Genomic DNA, 20,119 nt, shown 5'->3' on the forward strand with positions numbered 1-20,119 from the left:
CCTCTGGTTCTTTTGCCAATCACCTTAAATCTGAGCCCTCTGGTTATCGACCCTTCAGCCACTGGAAACAGTTTCTCCTTATTTACTCTATCTAAACCCTTCGTGATTTTGAACGCCTCTGTCAAATCTCTTAGCCTTCTCTGCGCCAAGGAGAACAAGCTCCAGCCTCTCCACGTAACTGTGATCCTTTTATCTAGTAAATTTTGACAACACACCACTTTGCAAGGGGCAGTTCCCTGGGTTTAATGAGGGGAGGCATTGATCTTTAAAATATATATATATATTGGTGTGGGGAGAATAATGCACAGTGCCGCACAGTGCTAGGAAGCACTGAATCCCCGACTGTACTGAGTTACTGAACCGGGCCCATAACAGGTGGGCAGAAGCCAGGTGCGTCCCTACAGTCTGTTTAGAAAAGACCCATTTTGTCTTCTTTGACCATGTTGACGGTTTCGTGGGGCTTCAAGCAGGATGGTAGTTTATCTGGGCGGCTTTTCTGTCTGCCTGATATTTTATTTTAGACCAACCCCCGAAGCTAGGTGCAAAAACTCCTTCTTCGCGATTGTGGCAGATTTATAACAGGAGACGGGTATTTCAGCGACTGGGCGTGGGATCAGGGAGCGCTTTCGTCCTCCGGGGAAGATGCCAGCACCAATTGCCAAGAGAGGCAAGAATGGCCACAACTACACTCCCCACCCCCAGCCCCATGGCTTATGGAATTTAGGAGGCCCCCGTCAGCCCTCTCAGGTGGACGTAAAAGATCCCACGGCACTATTTTGAAGAAGAGCAGGGGGAGTTCTCCCCAGTGTCCTGGGGCCACTATTTATCCCTCGATCAACATAACAAAAAAACAAATTCTCTGGTCATTATCACATTGCTCTTTGTGGGAGCTTGCTGTGCGCAAATTGGCGGGATGTGGGTGTGGGCGTCGCTGGCGAGGCCGGCATTTATTGCCCATCCCTAATTGCCCTCGAGAAGGTGGTGGTCCCGCTGCACCACCGCTGCAGTCCCGTGTGGTGAAGGTACTCCCACAGTGCTGTTAGGGAGGGAGTTCCAGGATTTTGACCCAGCGACGATGAAGGATCGGCGATATATTTCCAAGTCAGGATGGTGTGTGACTTGGAGGTGATGGTGTTCCCATGCACCCGCTGCCCTTGTCATTCTAGGTGGAAGAGGTCGCGGGTTTGGGAGGTGCTGTCGAAGAAGCCTTGGCGAGTTGCTGCAGTGCATCTTGTAGATGGTACACACTGCAGCCACGGTGCGCCGGTGGTGGAGGGAGTGGATGTTTAAGGTGGTGGATGGGGTGCCAATCAAACGGGCTGCTTTGTCCTGGATGGCTGCAGTGCTCGGCCACAATAGTGAACCAAATGGGTTTTTACGACAATCCAGTAGTTTCATGGTCACCATTCCAGATTTATTTAATTCCCACAGCTGCCGTGGTGGGATTTGAACTCGCATCTCCGGATCGTTGGTGCAGGCATCTGGATTACGAGTTCAGTAACGTAACCACTCTGCTACCGTACCCCTGGCTGCAAGATGGGAGGCAATACTTATTTGTAATCCATAGCCGCCAGGAATTGTGAAATGGCTTTTACCCCCTTTTCTCCGGTGGTGTTCAAAATTGCTTTACTCTTCATCTTTTTCAGGGAAGCCCTGGAACGAGCCATTGAGGAGTTCACCCTCTCGTGTGCTGGCTACTGTGTAGCTACCTATGTGCTCGGAATTGGAGATCGGCACAGTGACAATATTATGATCAGGGAAAATGGACAGGTATGAGGAGATACGAGAAAAATATAATTACTTGGATTACAAAATAATGCCAAGTGTGACCTTCCCAGCAGGAGTTAGTGGATCGGGATCGGAAGCAGGAAGTCTGTCTGACTTCTCCTTCCCCTCTCATACCATCCCTGGAGTCTGCTCTCTCAGGTGGACGTAAAAGATCCCATGGCATTATTTCGAAGAAGAGCAGGGGGAGTTATTCCCCGGTGTCCTGGGGCCAATATTTATCCCTCAACCAACATCACTAAAACAGATTGTACTTCTTAGGCAGTCCCTCGGAACCGAGGATGACTTGCTTCCACATTAAAAATGGCTTCTCAGGTGACTGATGAGTCCAATGCGGGACCTACAGTCTCTGTCACAGGTGGGGCAGACGGTGGTTGAAGGGGCGGGTGGGTGGGGTGCTTGGGTTGACGTGCGCTCCTTGCGTTGTTTGCTCTTGGCTTCCGCTTGCTCCCGGTGAAGAGACTCGAGGTGTTCGGCGCCTTCCCGGATGCTTCTCCTCCACTTTGTGCGGTCTTGGGCCAGGGATTCCCAGGTGTCGGTGGGGATGTTGCACTTTTTCAAGGAGGCTTTGAGGGTGTCCTTGAAGCATTTCCTCTGCCCACCTGGGGCTCTCTTGCCGTGCCGGAGCTCCGAGTAGAGCGCATGTTTTGGGAGTCTCGTATCGGGTCATTAACTGGTTATCTGGTCATTATCACATTGCTGTTTGTGGGAGCTTGCTGTGCGCAAATTGGCTGCCGCGTTTCCCACATTACAACAGCGACTACACTTTAAAAAGTACTTCATTCAGACTGTAAAACGCTCTGAGACGTCCGGTGGTCGTGAAAGGCGCTACAGAAATGCAAGTCTTTCTTTCTTTCCTGGAGCCAGTTGTATAGTCCCTACAGCCACCCCGGGCTAAGATCACTTAACTCAGCACAGGCTGGTGACCTAAGCTGCAACTGTCACTGAACAATGATGTGTCACGTATTCTATTCTATTCTAGCATCCACCCCATTCAAAAAATGTGGGGATAAATTTCTCTTTCAGGGTAGGTGTAACCTTTTTTTTAAAAGCTGAGGGAAGGGGAAGAAAGGAGCAAACCTTACCTTCAACCTCTCCCCACTTTACTCTAGTTCCCCCCCCCCCCCCCCCCCTCCCCGGCCCGCTCCACTGGTGATAGCTCTGTGAGACGGGTTGAGTGTCATTTTGGCTCTCTCTGTTGATGACTCTCTTCCCTCTAAGTCAGCAGGTTGTGGATTCACGCTTCACTCCAGGGCTTGAGCGCATAATCTAGGTTGACATCCGCAGCGTCGCGCTGTTGGGAGTGCTGCATTGTCAGAGGTGTGCCGTCTTTCAGTTGTGACGTTAAACAGATGGGTGGATGTCAAAGGTTCCGTGAGACTATGCCAAGGATAGCCGAGGCATTCTCTTGGTGCCCCAGCCACCACCAGCACCAGACCAGGTTGACCGATCTTTTATCTCATTTGTGTTTGTGGGGCCTTGGTTACACAGATTGGCTGCAGTGACTTCTCTTCAAAAACCGATTGGTCGTGGAGTGGTTTAGGACATCCTGGGGACGTGAAAGGCGCTATATAAATATACGTGTATTCTTTCTTACCAGCGGGGGTGGCGGAACAGTAAAATATGGCAGGTTTAGGAAAAAGGACTGGTGAATTCCTATTAAGAAAGGGGATACAGGGATATTGGTTCCAGAATCCAATAAGAAACCAGGTGCAAGGTTTGAAAAGGGGAGGCTAGATGGTCCTCTCCTGGCCAAATCACTAACGATTTTGCTACAATTAGCAAACAGAAGAAATGTTCCTTCATACGATAGCAAAATACTGCGGATGCTGGAAATCCGAAATAACAACAGAAAACGCTGGAAAAACTCAGCAGGCCAGGCAACATCCGTGGAGAGTGAAACAGAGTCAACCTTTCAGGTCGAAGACCCTTCATCAGGACTGAGAAAAAAGCAGGAAATGAAACAGATTAAGAAGCAAGTTTGTTCCTTCATGTTCAGCTGAATAGAGGAGTCCTCAGACTGAACCAGGAAGCTGAACTGTAGGCTCGCCCCATCCCGTAGCCGCAACTTAGCTAAATATTAGCTGGAGCTCCAATCTGAATTGCACGATAATTCTCTTATACAGGAAACTTTTGATTTACCGGCACCTAAATAACCGGAAATCTCGGTTAACTGGCAAAATTCAGGAGTAGGTTCAGGTAAGTTTTATTACTTGCCTTCCTCCATCTGTTGCTGTGCAAGGGTGTGGCTGCAGCTGTTGCTAAGCTACAGAGACGCTTGCAACTTGTGGCCATTGTTCTGAACCTGTTGCTAAGCAACAGGGTTTGTTGCTTTATACGGAGTTCTCAGCTCTCCCTATCTTTTACTATAGCTTTCGGTTATCCGGAATTTTTGATGAACCGGCACCACGTCGGTCCCGTCGGTGCCGGATAAAAAAAAGTTTCCTGTAACTGCATCAGTTCCCACTAAATGATTTTCTGCAGTGAATTGTAGCCTTTAGATATCCTTCAATGCTATTCCAGAAGATCTTTCTCATTGAAGGAATGCGTTTTTCCATCCTTGTCATCCACAGCTCTTCCACATCGATTTCGGACACTTCCTCGGAAACTTTAAGAGCAAGTTTGGGATTAACAGGGAGCGCGTGCCGTTCATTTTAACGCACGACTTTGTGCACGTGATCCAGCAAGGAAAAACCAACAACAGCGAGAAGTTTGAAAGGTAAACAGCGCGAGCTTCCAGTCAGTGTCATAGTAACCACAACGGGGGGGGGGGGGGGAGGAGATGGGGCCACGTGCCCAAGCTGCTGACGTGAGCTCCCGGTTGGTGAGGCTTCGCGCCGGGAGTGTAAACTCGTAGAGCTGGGTCGCTTTTCTCCAGAAAAAGAGAAGGCTTGAGGGGGTGACCTAATCGAGGTCTTTTCAAAAATTACGAAGAGGTTCGATAGAGTAGATGTGGAGCTGATGTTTCCACTTGCGGGGGAGGTGCAAAACTAAGGGGTCAGAAATATAAGATAGTCACGACCAACGTTACCTCTAATTTTTCTTTTTGGGGTCCACGGCCCCTTTAAGGGGCTGCGCGGCCCATTCAAATTTCCGCGCACGCTCGATTTTTTTCCATTTAAAAGCTGGGGAGCCAGCTGTGCGGGACCTCCAGACCGCTGCCCGCCCACGCAGCTCAATGGAAACATTGATCACTGCTAAATCCAATAAAGGATCCAGGAGAAACTTCCTTTCCCAGAGAGGAGTTAGAATGTGGAACCTGCTACCACAGGGAGCGGTTGAGGCGCGTGGACACAGCTGCCCGTTAAGGGGAAGCTGGACAGGGCAGCACGGTGGCATAGTGTTAGCACTGTTGCCTCACAGCGCCAGGGACCTGGGTTCGAATCCGGCCTCGGGTGACTGTCTGTGTGGAGTTTGCACATTCTCCCCGTGTTTGCGTGGGTTTCCTCCGGGTGCTCCGGTTTCCTCCCACAGTCCAAAGATGTGCGGGTTAGGTTGATTGGCTATGATAAAAAATTGACCCTTAGTGTTAGGGGGATTAAATACGTGGGGTTACGGGGATAGGGTGGGATATGTGTTGGTGTAGGGGTTACGGGGATCGGGTGGGATATGTGTCGGTGCAGGCTCGATGGGCCGAAATGGCCTCTATCTGCACTGTGGGGTTTCTGTGATTCTGAGGTACACTGCGGAGAAAGGGATGGAAGGATCTGCTGATAGGGTGGGAGGAGGCTCGTGTGAAGCAGAAACACCGGCATGGACCTGTTTCTGTGCTGTAAATATGTAATTCTATTTACAAAATAAGCCCACCAGAATTTTAAATACAAGTTCAAATTCTCCATTTCAACCCCTTTCACCACTCTGGAGTGGGCCTTTGGCGTAGCGGTAGCATCCCCGCCGCTGGGCCGGAAGGCGTAGGGTTTCGAACCCTGCTCCAGACAGTCCCGGCAAGTGGAGTCGGAGCTCCGGCTCTAAATTCTGGGTTGACATCCAGCGGGATAATTGCGTCCGTGGGTGTGGGTGGCCCCCCCCCCCCCTCGTATGGGTTGTGGGAGCCCGTAAAACCCTCCCGCCATAGGGCTAACCACCCTAATGGCTGGTACGAAGATGGTTACGGTCACGGAAGGAGCGTTAATCGCGGCCAGAAATCCTTCCACCACTTCGTACAGCTCCCCAAAGGGAACAGTATGAAGACACGTACGACGATGACCACTCTGGAAGTGGCATTTGGTAATTAATCAGCATGTGACACCATTAGCAGCAATATCATTGAGTTAGGTCGAATCGTGTCTCATCAATGCCCCCCCCCCCCCCCCCCCAACCCCTGTCAACACACACCATGCACTGCTCTTTTTTAAAAATATAAATCCTGCCTTTGTCTCCCTTTCCTCTTCCTCCAATATTTCCCACCCTGAGCAGCCAGCCCGGTCACATTAACTCACTGAGAGCATGGCCTATCTGTCACACAAAGATAGGCGGCATTGTAGGCAGTAGAGATGGAAGCATAACATTACAAAGGGATATTGACAGATTAAGTGAATGGGCAAAACTGTGGCAAATGGATTTCACTGTAGGCAACTGTGAGTTCATCCACTTTTGACCTAGAAAGGATAGAACAGGATACTTTCTAAATGGTGAAAGGCTAAAAACAGTGGAGGTCTAAAGAGACTCGGGGGGGGTCCAGGTACATAGATCATTAAAATGTCCTGAACAGGTACAGGAAATAATCAAAAAGGCTAATGGGATGCTGGCCTTTATATCTAGAGTTCTAGAATACAAGGGGGTAGAAGTTATGCTGCAGCTGTACAAAGCCCTGGTTAGACCACACCTGGAACACTGTGAGCAGTTCTGGGCACCACACCTTAGGAAGGATATACTGGCCTTGGAGGGAGTGCAGCGTAGGTTTACCAGAATGATACCCGGACTTCAAGGGTTAAATTACGAGGAGAGATTACACAAACTAGGGTTGTATTCCTTGGAATTTAGAAGGTTAAGGGGTGATCTGATCAAAGTTTTCAAGATATTAAGGGGAACAGATAGGGTAGATAGAGAGAAACTATTTCCGCTGGTTGGGGAGTCTCGGACTAGGGGGCATAGTCTAAAAATTAGAGCCAGGCCTTTCAGGAGTGAAATTAGGAAACACTTCTACACACAAAGGGTGGTAGAAGTTTGGAACTCTCTTCCGCAAACGGCAATTGATGCTAGATCAATTGTTAATTTTAAATCTGGGACTGATATTTTGTTAACCAAAGGTATTAAGGGATATGGGGCAAAGGCGGGTATATGGAGTTAGGTCACAGATCAGCCACGATCTCATTGAATGGCGGAACAGGCTCGAGGAGCTGAATGGCCTCCTCCTGTTCCTGTGTTCCGATCTTAGTGTTAAACTCCAGGCCCATTACAGCGCAAGATGTTGCGGTGGTGACAAGTATAGTTTTAAACCCTTCAACAAAACAGACAAGTTCTTCACAACATAATTGCATTTTAGAAAGTCTCTTGGAGTTTCCCCAGTGAGATCAGAGGTCAGTGTTTAAACAAAAATATCAGCAATGGGGAAGAAAGAATTCCTCATAAGAGATTTTAAATGCAGTTTTCTTTGGCGAGGGTTACATTTTGTTCTGGAAACAGTAAGTTCTTCGAGTTTCATGGAATTGGATCAATATCCGGAAGGGGGATTAGAGTTGTGGGGAGAGTCTGGCACTGCTATGTTTTGACGGGTGGGGTGGGGCTTGAAGTCCCGACAGGTGGTGGTATGAGTGGAGTTTACAATAAAAGCTTTCCATAGCCAGCAATTCCTTATTGCGAAACATAGTGAGATTTCCTGTCTCGCCATGACACCGCTGTGAACTGGATTTCCCACCCATTCACAGACCAATCCAGTCGCGCCCACTCCCTGTTTTGAGACAAAACTTCAAAGGGCAAAGGGCGCGCCACTTTCTTTCACTGATGTTTTGTTACTTAAAAACCAGCCTCTTTTCATAGTGATTAGGAATTCCACTCAATAAATATGTTCATGCACAGGTCCAAGCATCGTGCGCACAGAGATGTGTTCAGCTTTTGTCCGTGAATGTCGCTGATTGGAAGTCCCACCCTTTTTATTTAAAACCAGCATTGATCTTCCACTGATAAAATATCCTGAAGGTGGAGTCTTAGAGTAGCTACTTGGACGGTCGTGACAGGAGCTTGCAGCTTTCTGTAGTGTAGCGCACAATCAAGTGTGCAAATGCACTGTTGTGCAAACCTTCACGGTTTTGAACCAGGTTGGAATGATGGGCCGACTGGCCTTTTCCTGTTCCTAGAAGTTCTTGTGTAGAATCTACATTAATGTGGCTAATCTTGTAACTAAACTATCCAGATGCTGTTGTATTACCTGTGCTGAATTGTGCTGCATCTCTCTAAAGGTCTGATTATCCTTGATTATTTCATTGCTTTATGTGACCCCTTACAGTAATAACGTGAGGCCTGTGATGGGCTCCAATAGCTTTAGCTTATTCTGTAGTGAATTAAAAAATATACATATTTATTCCTTGTGTTAGAATTTCAATGTTAAGTTAATAGTTCAGTTCTGTGCCATCAATATATAAATCCAATATTAATCATTTGAAACTAATATTAAGGCATAACCCTCTCCAAATGAGGCTTCATGAGTTTAAAAATTCTTTCTAGAAAACATTTCGACAGTAATTGGATGTATTGAGTTTGTGTGTGTGTGGTGCTAAAGGTTCTTGGAATTCATACGGAGTTTTTCCTTCTATTTCCATTCCTCTCCTGTTGCGGTCTTGAAAAGGTTCCGGAAGTATTGTGAACAGGCCTACATGATCCTCCGAAGGCACTGCCCTCTCTTCATTAACCTCTTTGCACTGATGCAAGCTGCTGGACTCCCAGAGCTCAGCTCCTCCAAAGATATCCAGTATCTCAAGGTGAGGAAACGCGTAACGCCTGCCACAGCTCCGACACAATGCCGGGGCGAACTTAAGCACAATCCAACAAAAAAAAACCCTGAACCGCAGCCACAAAACCCCGGAAGAATTGTGCACGTGAAAAGCTGCACTGTCCCAGTGCTGGCAAGGCCTAGTTCACTAATATCAGCAATACTCCAGATTGCAACCATTTTATAAACAGTCTCCTGACACCATGATAATAAATAATGTGATCAGATTGGACATTGTAATTCACAACTATTTGGGTTATCTAATCTTTTAGGGAGAGGGTCACAGTCTGTCAGTACAGGTATGGTGTAGTGTAGTGGCTATGTTACTGGGCTAGTAATCCAGAGGCCTGGACTAATGATGAAGAGACGTAGTTTCAAATCCCACCACGGCAGCTGGGGAATTTGAATTCAGTTAATCTGGAATTTAAAAAAAAGCTAGTGGCCATGAAGCTACTGGATTGTCATAAAAATCCATCTGGTTCACTCTGGTTAATTACCCAGTCTGGGCCTATACGTGATTCCAGACCCACAGCAATGTGGTGGACTCTTAACTGCCCTCTGAAATGGCCGAGCAAACCACAAAGAAGTATACGGCAGCGGTTCAAGGCGGCGGCTCACCACCACCTTCTCAAGGGCAGTTTGCGATGGGCAATAAATGACTGCGACGCCTGAATGGCCTCCACCTGTGCTGTAAAATTCTATGATTTTGCATCAAACAGAATAAATAAAGGGTTTTTGATAACCCACGGCTTCTGAGAGTGTACAGCAGACCCTGTGTCCCACTTAATATTCTACAGTGTAGTCTTGTATGCAGTGGCTAAGAATAGATACCTGAGAATCACTGCTGCGCAAGAGATGAGTGTCATATTTGACCCTGAAATGAGCTTCCGACCACCTATCCGCAGCATAACTAAGACCGCCTACTTCCACCTCCGTAACTTCGCCGGTCTCCGCCCCGCCTCAGCTCATCCGCTGCTGGAAACCCTCATCCATGCCTTTGTTACCTCTAGACTTGACTATTCCAACACACTCCTGGCTGGCCTCCCACATTCCACCCTACGTAAACTTGAGGTCATCCAAAATTCGGCTGCCCACGTCCCAACTCGCACCAAGTCCTGTTCGCCCATCACCCTCTGTGCTCGCTGACCTACATTGGCTCCTGGTTAAGCAGCGCCTCAATTTCAAAATTCTCATCCTCGTTTTCAAATCCCTCCATGGCCTCGCCCCTCCCGATCTCTGTGATCTCCTTCAGCCCCACAACCCCCCCCTCGAGATATCTGTGCCCCTCTAATTCTGCCCTCTTGCGCATCCCTGATTATAATCGCTCAACCATTGGTGGCCGTGTCTTCTGTTGCCGAGGCCCTAAGCTCTGGAATTCCCTCCCTAAATCTCTCCACCTCTCTACCTCTCCTCCTTTAAGACGCTCCTTAAAACCTCCCTCTTTGACCAAGCTTTTGGTCACCTGCCCTAATTTATCCTTACGTGGCTCGGTGTCAAATTTTTTGTCTTGTAATACTCCTGTGCAGTGCCTGGGGACGTTTTACTAGATTGAAGGTGCTATATAAATACAAGTTGTTGTTGTTTTGTGTTGTACTTCTGCCGTTGAGGTAGCCACTGTCTCTGCGTTTTCACTTTGTAATGGGGATTTTGTTTAACAGGATTCACTAGCGTTAGGAAAAACAGAAGACGAGGCACTTAAACACTTCAAAATGAAATTTGATGAAGCACTGCGTGAAAGCTGGAAGACCAAAGTGAATTGGATGGCTCACAATGTAGCCAAAGACAATCGGTCATAGCTGAACTCGCGCCCTCTCTCGCTCTCTGAAGCCTTTAACTAAAAGAAGGAAAAACACGAGGAGGCAAAACGACCAATAACAGCCTGTCAGCATACAGCATTTACAAAATAAGTCAATAAGTGATTGACGAGCCAATATGTTGATGAAGAATGCAAAGCTTTCTCAGCAGTTTGTGAATGTTGAGAGATGTTTACACGTGCAGCGTAGGTACATGCACTGTCTGCAACCACTCGGGGGGGGGGGGGGGGGCGGTGCGGTCGGTCTTAGGTACAGAATTGGCACTGAATATCCGTTTTAATTACCCAGGTTCCGGGTGGGCCTGCCCTCTCTCTGCTGGCCGGTTGTGCTCGAGCATGTCCTGTTATTGTCTCAGACTGTCTCTTTTAGTTTCGCTGTTTGGCAAGACTCGGTTGGGCCGGCAGCAGGTCCACAGCCACCAACTTGAACAGGGAAAAGTGCAAGTGAAGGTTGATGTAAAAAGACTACTGAGAGCTTGGTTTGAGTATAAAACAAGGCTTTAATCAACTGTTTCAAAACCGTGAGATTCTAGTTACATCACTAGTTCCTGGTTACAGAAACATCCTGAGCAAGCTGGGCCCACGCCCGAGTATTTATACGCCTTGGACGGCGCCACCAGCTGGCCGCCCCGTGTTACTTCATGAGTCATGATAAGATTCATGACATCGGTCAAGTGGATAATTGTTCAACCTGATAGTAATGCGGTTTGAACGACTATCTGTGGTAGCCTCCAGAAAGTCGGCTCTCGACCAGGCTTCCCCCCCCCTTGCAGTCAGAGCAGATCCGAACTTCCAGAACCTCAAGCACCAATGTCTTCCTGTGCTCGGTCGTTACTTGTTTTGGGTTGAGGCAAAATGTTCGTGCCGTTTCCCCCCACCGCCCCCCACAAAAAAAGGAAGTACTGTACTGTACTTGCTTCCAGAGACATTTTTATAACAAAAGAGGAAAAATATGGTTATATTTATGTGATTGAAAATGTGTCTGAAAGGTACTAATTTAAGGAGCTTTGTTGATGGGTAGCAAATCATCAACCGCGTTGTAGCGAAGATCGGCAAGCCTCCCCATTGCGACTGTTTGCAAGAGAGCAGGACCGCAAAGCAGAAATGTCCGGGCCGTTTTTTATTCTGCTTCTTCTACCAAGCCATATTTAACAGCAGTGCCTTGTCAGTAGCTTCAGTGTAGGGGGGAGCTGGCGAGCAAGACCCGTTTGTACGGAGCGTCTCCACGGCTTGAAAGCAGTGATGACTTCGGGTGGGGGAGGAGAGGAGGAGTGAGGGGGTGGGGGAGGAGAGGAGGAGTGAGGGGGTGGGGGGAGGAGTGAGGGGGTGGGGGGAGGAGAGGAGGAGTGAGGCGGTGGGGGAGGAGAGGAGGAGTGAGGGGGTGGGGGAGGAGAGGAGGAGTGAGGGGGTGGGGGAGGAGAGGAGGAGTGAGGAGGGGGTGGGGGAGGAGAGGAGGAGTGAGGGGGTGGGGGAGGAGAGGAGGAGTGAGGGGGGTGGGGAGGAGAGGAGGAGTGAGGGGGGTGGGGGAGGAGAGGAGGAGTGAGGGGGTGGGGGAGGAGAGGAGGAGTGAGGGGTGGGGGAGGAGAGGAGGAGTGAGGGGGTGGGGGAGGAGAGGAGGAGTGAGGGGGTGGGGGAGGAGAGGAGGAGTGAGGGGGTGGGGGAGGAGAGGAGGAGTGAGGGGGTGGGGGAGGAGAGGAGGATGTGAGGGGGTGGGGGAGGGAGAGGAGGAGTGAGGGGGTGGGGGAGGAGAGGAGGAGTGAGGGGGTGGGGGAGGAGAGGAGGAGTGAGGGGGTGGGGGAGGAGGAGAGAGGAGTGGGGGGGTGGGGGAGGAGTGGGGGGTGGGGGAGGAGTTTGGGGGGTGGGGGAGGAGTGGGGGGGTGGGGAGGAGAGGAGTGAGGGGGTGGGGGAGGAGAGGGGTGAGGGGGTGGGGGAGGAGAGGGGTGAGGGGGTGGGGGAGGAGAGGAGGGGTGGGGGGGAGGAGAGGAGGAGTGAGGGGGTGGGGAGGAGAGGAGGAGTGAGGGGTGGGGGAGGAGGAGGAGGAGTGGGGGTGGGGGAGGAGAGGAGGAGTGGGGGTGGGGGAGGAGAGGAGGAGTGGGGGTGGGGGAGGAGTGAGGGGGTGGGGAGGAGAGGAGGAGTGAGGGGGTGGGGGGAGAAGAGGAGGAGTGGGGGAGGGAGAGGGGGGGTGGGGGCAGAAGAGGAGGAGTGGGGGGTGCTGGTGCTGGTGGCGGCTACACTCGCCCCGATTCAAAGTTTCGTCTCATTTGATGAACACCAGAAAACGTGTTGAAGAGACAATGGAACAGGAAGGTCATCGCGCACCTAGCGCGTGTTGCTGAGGGACCAGAGGAAGAGCTGACTCGTCCCAGTGTCCAAACCGAAGCAATTTTGGGCTATCTTTCCAAAGACCTTCAGAAGAAACCCACTGTGGATATGTAATATTTCGAGACCAGATTCTGCCATGGCTCTATCTTCAACCAAAGTAGCCTTGTGTTGGTCGCACATACTTGTGTAGATGCAAAGATAGTGTAATTGCACCTTGACAAAGTTAACTGTGCCTTTGTTTTGCTTCTTATGCAAACTTATTTGTGTAAATCGAGCTATTTAATATTTGCATATTTAAAACAAGGTTGAATGTTTTTTTGTTTTTATTCGAGGTACATTTTGTGCAGTGTAGAATCTTGAGCAATTGTTCTTTAAGGAATATGTTTACAAAATTAATATCCCAGGACATCTGAACGGCTTTATGTAAACTAAAGGTAGAATATTTTTTTCTGATTTTAAAAACTTTAAAAATGTTGGCACATTTGTAAAACTGTCGAAGTTGCGTGTACAGCTTGCATACCCCGAAATACGTGGCCAAGACACTAGGTTGTTACTAGGTACGAAGTGATGTGTCCAGGCAAGCCCCGCTCACTGGGGGAGAAATTGGGCTCTTGCGCCCCAGAGTGTGGCGGCACGTTGCCATAGCGATTGCCCACCCGCCTGAGGCCTAGGCCCAATTTCGGCGTCATCGAGGCCTGACTTCATCGGAAAGCCGCAGCCGCCAAAACGGGTGTCACCGACACAGCTCGCCGCTCGAAGCCTGAGCGGTTGCGGCCGGGCTTCGACGCCGAGCCGGCCTGTGGGAAGGTCCTTGGGTGGTGGCGGGGGGGGGAGAGGGGGGAAGGCAGCTGAAGCCGAGGAGGGTGAACCCAGGCCGGCATTGGACTGCAGTCATTGCTGTGGAGCCAAGAGGAGCGCGCTCCTGCTCCTTCTAGCCGCACAAAAAATGTAACCTTCGGAAAAAGTGCAGGCAACACCTGTTTGTACTTGAATGTCGCAGAGGGTCCTACAACTGGCGTAAGACCCCGACTATATGCCCATCGGCCATTTACTGTCCCGCCACCGCCCTTGGAATATGGCATCAGGCGGGTCCTTGGGTGTCAATGGGACGCAGAGCTGCCCCCACACCCTCGATATTCAACCCCTGGCCTCGCGTTTTTTTTCAGGTGTGAGTTGAATATATCTCGCTCTGTCTTCAGATATTAATTTCCCAAATGTATGAGCTGCATTTCCGCAAATATCGACAGAGGCAACAACAAAAAAAGCAGTAGCTGGCTCTTTAAGCTTATATTCCTCCCTTTGTGACTCGGTGTGTGTGTGTGTGTGTTACTCGTCATTGCTCACCACAGTACAGCACTCCTTGTTCAGGGAGTCGGCTGCAGTCTCCTTCTGATAGCAGTCCCACTCTCTGTGTGGGGGTACGTCTCAGTCCCACTCTCTGTGTGGGGGTACGTCTCAGTCCCACTCTCTGTGTGGGGGTACGTCTCAGTCCCACTCTCTGTGTGGGGGTACGTCTCAGTCCCACTCTCTGTGTGGGGGTACGTCTCAGTCCCACTCTCTGTGTGGGGGTACGTCTCAGTCCCACTCTCTGTGTGGGGGTACGTCTCAGTCCCACTCTCTGTGTGGGGTACGTCTCCTCTATCATGCGACCGTGCGAAGACGGGAGTTGGAAAGCCGGCAGCCCGTCTTGCATTGCTTTCCCCGACTGAAGTTAACGAAATTAAAATGGGGAGAGATGTCAAAAGGGGCTGCCGACTCGCTTGGGCACAACGTCGCGATCTACCCTGTGATTTAGTCAGCGGGAAGTGATTGCCACAGGGAGTGAGAAGGACTGTCAATCTTCCTCCTTCCCCCGTCCTGCCCCTTCTTTCCCGGTACATCTTGGGCTTAATAACAACAGAAAACGCTGGAAAAACTCAGCAGGCCCGGCAACATCCGTGGAGAGAGAAACAGAGTCAACGTTTCGGGTCGAAACCCTTCGTCAGGACTGAGGAAAAAAAGGCAGGAAATGAAACAGATTAAAAGGCAGTTTGGGGGCTGGGGAATGGGGGAGGGGATGAAAGAAGAGATATTCAAGGCGAGACGAGATGGTAATAGGACAGGTAAAGAAACAAACAATGGCTCTGGATGAAGTGTGAAATGCGCTGGCAGAGCGAGAGACAGCTGCCACGTCCCAGCCCCCAAACTGGCCTTTTATTCTTTTCATTTCCTGCCTTTTCTCTCAGTCCTGACGAAGGGCTTCGACCTGAAACATTGACTCCGTTTCTCTCTCCACGGATGTTGCCTGGCCTGCTGAGTTTTTCCAGCTTTTTCTGTTGTTATTTTGGATTTCCAGCATCCGCAGTATTTTGCTATCGTGTACATCTTGAGCTTGTAGTGAGCGCTGGATCGCTGGTACGTTTCACCACCTACGTAGACTCAAAGCCCGTAACATTGTGAAATGAGTATCTTAACCAATACACTTAGCAGGTGACTGTTTTAGTGATGTTTGTCTATATGCTTTAAACTATAAAGTGAATCAAAAAGGGGTATTTTTGTGTTTACATGCAAATCTCGTCTCTCTCTCTCTCCCCCCCTCCCCCCAACCCATCCACAAATAGTGCGCGAAGCTGAGGGAAGTAACAGGCCACAGCCAACGTTCCCGCTAAGCTGCACGGCCGCACAGCGGTCTGGAGGCCCCGCGCAGGCCGCTCACCGGCTTTTAAATGGGAGAAACCGCGCACGCGCCAAAATTTGAATGGGCCGCACAGCTAGTTAAAGGGACCACGCACCAAAAACGATAAGAGGGAACATTGGCCACAGCTTTAATACTGGTGTCTGACTGCAGCGAACAGTCTTACTGGCACCTTTTGAAAAAACAAACTTGGCCTTCTATTAAAATGTAAAGCCTTCACCAAGGCCTTTCAAAGCACTCAATGCTTTACGAGCAGTTGGCTCGCTGCTGTAATTTACTTAAATGGTAAACTTGAGCAGCAGACCTCAGGTTAGCTGCTTCGAGAGTTTGGTATCTCACAGTCACTGGACGGAAGCCAAGGTTTGAGAAGTCAGACAACCCGACAGCTGAGGGGAGGGGGTCACAAATTTAAAGGTTGTCCTCACCCGACCTTCGACGACATCTATTCCTCTCTCCGCCACCAGGGGGAGCCCCCCGGCTGCAGTGCCGAGTTCCACCTCTGGGGGGGGGGGGGTGAGGCTGGGGATCTGAGGCAAAGCGGCCTGACTGCGGTGCCCCGATTTTTAACCCCTGTGGCCTCATCCGTGCGCCCCCACCCCGGTCGGTCAATGAGAATGAGGTGATCTTATTGAAACATATAAGATTCTGAGGGGGTTGAACAGGGTCGATGCTGAGAGGATGTTTCCCCTAGTGGGGGTATCTAGAACTAGGGGGCATAGTCTCAGAATAAGGGGTCGCCCATTTAAGACGGAGATGCGGAGGAATTTCTTCTCTCTGAGGGTCGTGAATCTTTGGAATTCTCTGCCCCCCAGAGAGCTGTGGAAGCTGAGCCATTGAATCTATTCAAGCAAGGCGGAGCTCGACAGATATTTGAGCAACAGGGGAGTCGAGGGTTATGGGGAGCGGGCGGGAAAGTGGAGTTGAGGCCAAAATCGGATCAGCCATGATCTCATTAAATGGCAGAGCAGGCTCGAGGGGCCGAATGGCCTGCTCCTGCTCCTATTTCTTATGTTCTTATGTAATTGCCCGCCCGAAACCGGTGAGGAGTGGATGTCTGGTCGGGTGGCAGAGGCCGCTAACGGGAACCCGGGGTACGTCCCGGGGAAGGAGGTTTCAGGAGGGGCCCGCGCAATTGGGCAGTGGGTGAGCGGAGGTCTAAACCTTCTTCGTGGGGCTCGGGAGAACACTCCTGCTATTCCTGGCCAACCCCCAACCCCAACCCCCACCTCACAAGGAAAGTTACAAAATCGAACAGACCAAAAATTAACAGAACACTTGCCTCTTTGGGCCTCTTCTGGCCCCGACTCTTCCCGTACGCTTCAACGGGCGGGAAAGCCACAGCGACTTCCCAGCGCGCACCACGAGGTTAGAAGAGCAGTCGGGCCCAACGGCGTCAACCTGCACCTGTAACGAAGGACCCTGCCTGCTCGGAGGAGCCAGTTAAAATTGACGGCCGCTTCTGACTCCTGTCTGTCCGGCTTCCGCCAGGCGAACGGGGTTTGACGTAAGAAAACTACTAGGCACTTGGTCTAAGCGTTAAACAAAGCTTTAATCAACTGTTTTACAACATGGAGGTCTAGTTGTGTCCATCACTAGTTCCTGTTAAGAATGTCCTGCGCAAGCTGGGCCCATGCCCGATTATTTATACTCTCCCTGGACAGCGCCACCCGCAGGCCGCTCAGTATTATTTCATAAGTCTTTCTTTCATGAATGACTGATTCATGTCACGGTTAAAATCGCACCCGATCCAGCCGGCCAGTCAGCCTATGGCGTGGCATCGATTGCAACTCCCAGATCTCTTTGGGGTGTGGGGGGGAGGGGGGACAAGGGAGAGAGGAAGAAAAAAACTGGAAGTCTAAGCCAAAGGGTACTATTTTTACAGATATTGTATATAAAGTAAAAAGTTGTGTTCGCCATTCCCTCCCTTAATTTAAATCCTGCAGAATAACCACTAACTGGAGACTGCAGGGGCTGCCTGTCAGGACTGTTGGTGAGCTTGTCTTGTCTATAAATCAGGTTGTTTGTACAGAATTTACAGTATGTTCTTTTTAAAAGAGGAAAAAAAACTGGATACTTGATAAATTTAAAACCTTGCTTCAAATAACTTAATGCTTCAATAATTAAAAAAAGGTCAAGTTGTGTAATAAGAACAACTTTATTATATTTAAGGAAATGTATGATGTGTGTAATAACATGATATACGGTGAACAAGCGGCAGGAGTTGCCTGCTTCACGGCATGTAGCTCGCCGCCTTGTTTACAGTGCGAGTGTTCCGCCTTTATGGATAACTGATCTGCGAACTGAACCCTGTTTGGAAACAATACCTGAGGTACCTGTGGCATTGTAAAATGCAGCCTGTATTATTGAGAAGTGGACATTTGCAATATCCCAGTGTGTTTGCAGAAGTAATGTTGGCAATAAAAATGTCAGAATATCCTGTTGTGCATTTATTTAAACACCACAAAGCTCTTTACGGTTAATCTTTACGCAGTGGCGAAGGAGATCTTCGAGCAGTGCAACAGGAGTGAGACAGTAACTAGAACTGGATTCCCCTGCTGGTTTATGCTGCTGACTAAAGAGCTAATCGGTTCGATCGCTGGTGTATTCAGGCCGATGTAATTTGAGTTTTCCCCCTGTCCATTCGCGCGCGCATTTTGGCTGCCGCTCCGGACCCGAGCCGATCACTTTTCTATTTCCACTTTTTTTTCTCCCCCTTTTTCTTTGCTCTCTATCCCTCCTTGACCCCTCCTTCTTGTATCAAGCCTTTGGTCATCGGCCCTGATTCCTCCTTATGGGGCTCGGTGTCACATTTTGTCTGGTAACGCTCCTGGGCAGCGCCTTGGGGCGTTTCACTATGTTAAGGGCACTATACAAATACAAGTTGTTGTTGTATTAGCTGGTGTTTGTTGGGTCAGTGATGAGACAGTGCAATTAGTCTCCATGTCTCCCAGATATTGCGGGGGCGGGGGGGGGGGACGGAACAGCCAGGGTTTTTTGCAGATGTAACTGGTAGAATAGATAAGGGAGGACAAGTGGATGTGGTGTATTTGGACTTTCAGAAGGCTTTTGATAAGGTCCCGCATAAGAGATTAGCGCGTAAAGTTAAGACACATGGGATTGGGGGCAAGGTACTGACTTGGATAGAGAACTGGTTGGCAGACAAAGCAAAGAGTTGGAATAAACGGGTCTTTTTCCGAGTGGCAGGCAGTGACTAGTGGGGTACCGCAGGGATCGGTCCTAGGACCCCAGCTATTCACAATATAAATGATCTAGACGAGGGAACTAGATGTAATATCTCCAAGTTTGCAGACAACACAAAGCTGGGTGGGCGTGTGTGCTGTGAAGAGGATGCCGAGAAACTCCAGTATGATTTGGACAGGTTGGGTGATTGGGCAGATGCATGGCAGATGCAGTATAATGTGGATAAATGCGAGGTTATCCACTTTGGTGGCAAAAACAGGAAGGCAGATTATTATCTGAACAGCAATAGATTGAGAGAAGGGGAAGTGCAACGAGACCTGGGTGTCCTTGTGCACCAGTCGCATGCAGGTGCAGCAGGCGGTTAAGAAGGCAAATGGTATGTTGGCCTTCGTAGCGAGAGGGTTCGAGTACAGGAACAAGGATGTCTTGCTGCATTTGTACAGGGCCTTTGAGAGACCACACCTTGAGTATTGTGTGCAGTTTTGATCGCCTTATCTGAGGAAGGATGTTCTTGCCATGGAGGGAGTGCAGCGAAGATTCACCAGACTGATACCTGGGATGGCAGGAATGACGTATGAGGAGAGATTGGGTCGATTGGGCTTATACTCTCTGGAGTTTACAAGAATGAGAGGGGATCTCATTGAAACTTATAAAATTCTAAAAGGCTAGACTAAATGCAGGAGGGATGTTCCTGATGACCGGGGAGTCCAGAACCAGGGGTCACAGTCTAAGGATAAGGGGTAGGCCTTTTAGGACAGAGATGAGGAGGAATTTCTTCACCTAGAGAGTGGTGAACCTGTGGAATTCTCTAGCACAGAAGGTAGTGGAGGCCAATTCATTAAATATATTCAAGAAGGAGTTAGATATATTTCTTAAGGCTAAAGGGATCAAGGGATATGGGGAGAAGGCAGGGACAGGGTACTGAATTTGGATGATCAGCCATGATCGCATTGAATGGCGGAGCAGGCTCGAGGGGCCAAATGGCCTACTCCTGCTCCTATCTTCTACGTTTCTATGGTTCATGCTCCTGATCTCTGCCCAGCGATTGTGTGTGGACATCAGGTGGGGATAGGATTGGGCTCGCCTTGCAATGTCCCGGTCGATTAGCCCGCTGACCTTAACTGTGCAGGCTGAGCTGTGAGGACAAAATACCAGAGGGACACGCATGAAACCGCCAACCCAAGGTGGTATCTTAGGACAGCAAGAGATGAACCTTAAAAGAGAAAAATAACCTGTTAACACACATTAAAAAAAATCATTTTACATTCCTACATTACAACAGTGAGCACACTTCCAAAGTAAAGGCTGTAAAGCGCTTTGGGATGTCCTGAGGTCGTGAAAGGGGCTATATAAAGGCAAATCTTTTTATTTTGCACAGTATACTGGCATGGTTTCT

The 20,119-nt window shown here is 49.6% G+C and overlaps 1 protein-coding gene across 1 annotated transcript in view; it reads left to right on the top strand.

The window, feature by feature from the left end:
• The window catches only part of pik3cd (phosphatidylinositol-4,5-bisphosphate 3-kinase, catalytic subunit delta), a 260,207-nt gene extending 248,399 nt beyond the window's left edge, over positions 1 to 11,808 (top strand). The window contains exons 23-26 of the mRNA XM_085967370.1: positions 1,647 to 1,770; positions 4,359 to 4,504; positions 8,570 to 8,702; positions 10,372 to 11,808. Coding sequence (XP_085823496.1) covers positions 1,647 to 1,770; positions 4,359 to 4,504; positions 8,570 to 8,702; positions 10,372 to 10,509 — 541 coding nt within the window. The 3' untranslated portion in view covers positions 10,510 to 11,808. The remainder of the gene's footprint in view (positions 1 to 1,646; positions 1,771 to 4,358; positions 4,505 to 8,569; positions 8,703 to 10,371) is intronic.
• Positions 11,809 to 20,119: the final 8,311 nt, after the last annotated feature.

The sequence above is a fragment of the Somniosus microcephalus genome, chromosome 25, assembly GCF_052327205.1.
Source record: "Somniosus microcephalus isolate GS21.2 chromosome 25, FLI_Smic_1.0, whole genome shotgun sequence".
NCBI lineage: Eukaryota > Metazoa > Chordata > Chondrichthyes > Squaliformes > Somniosidae > Somniosus > Somniosus microcephalus.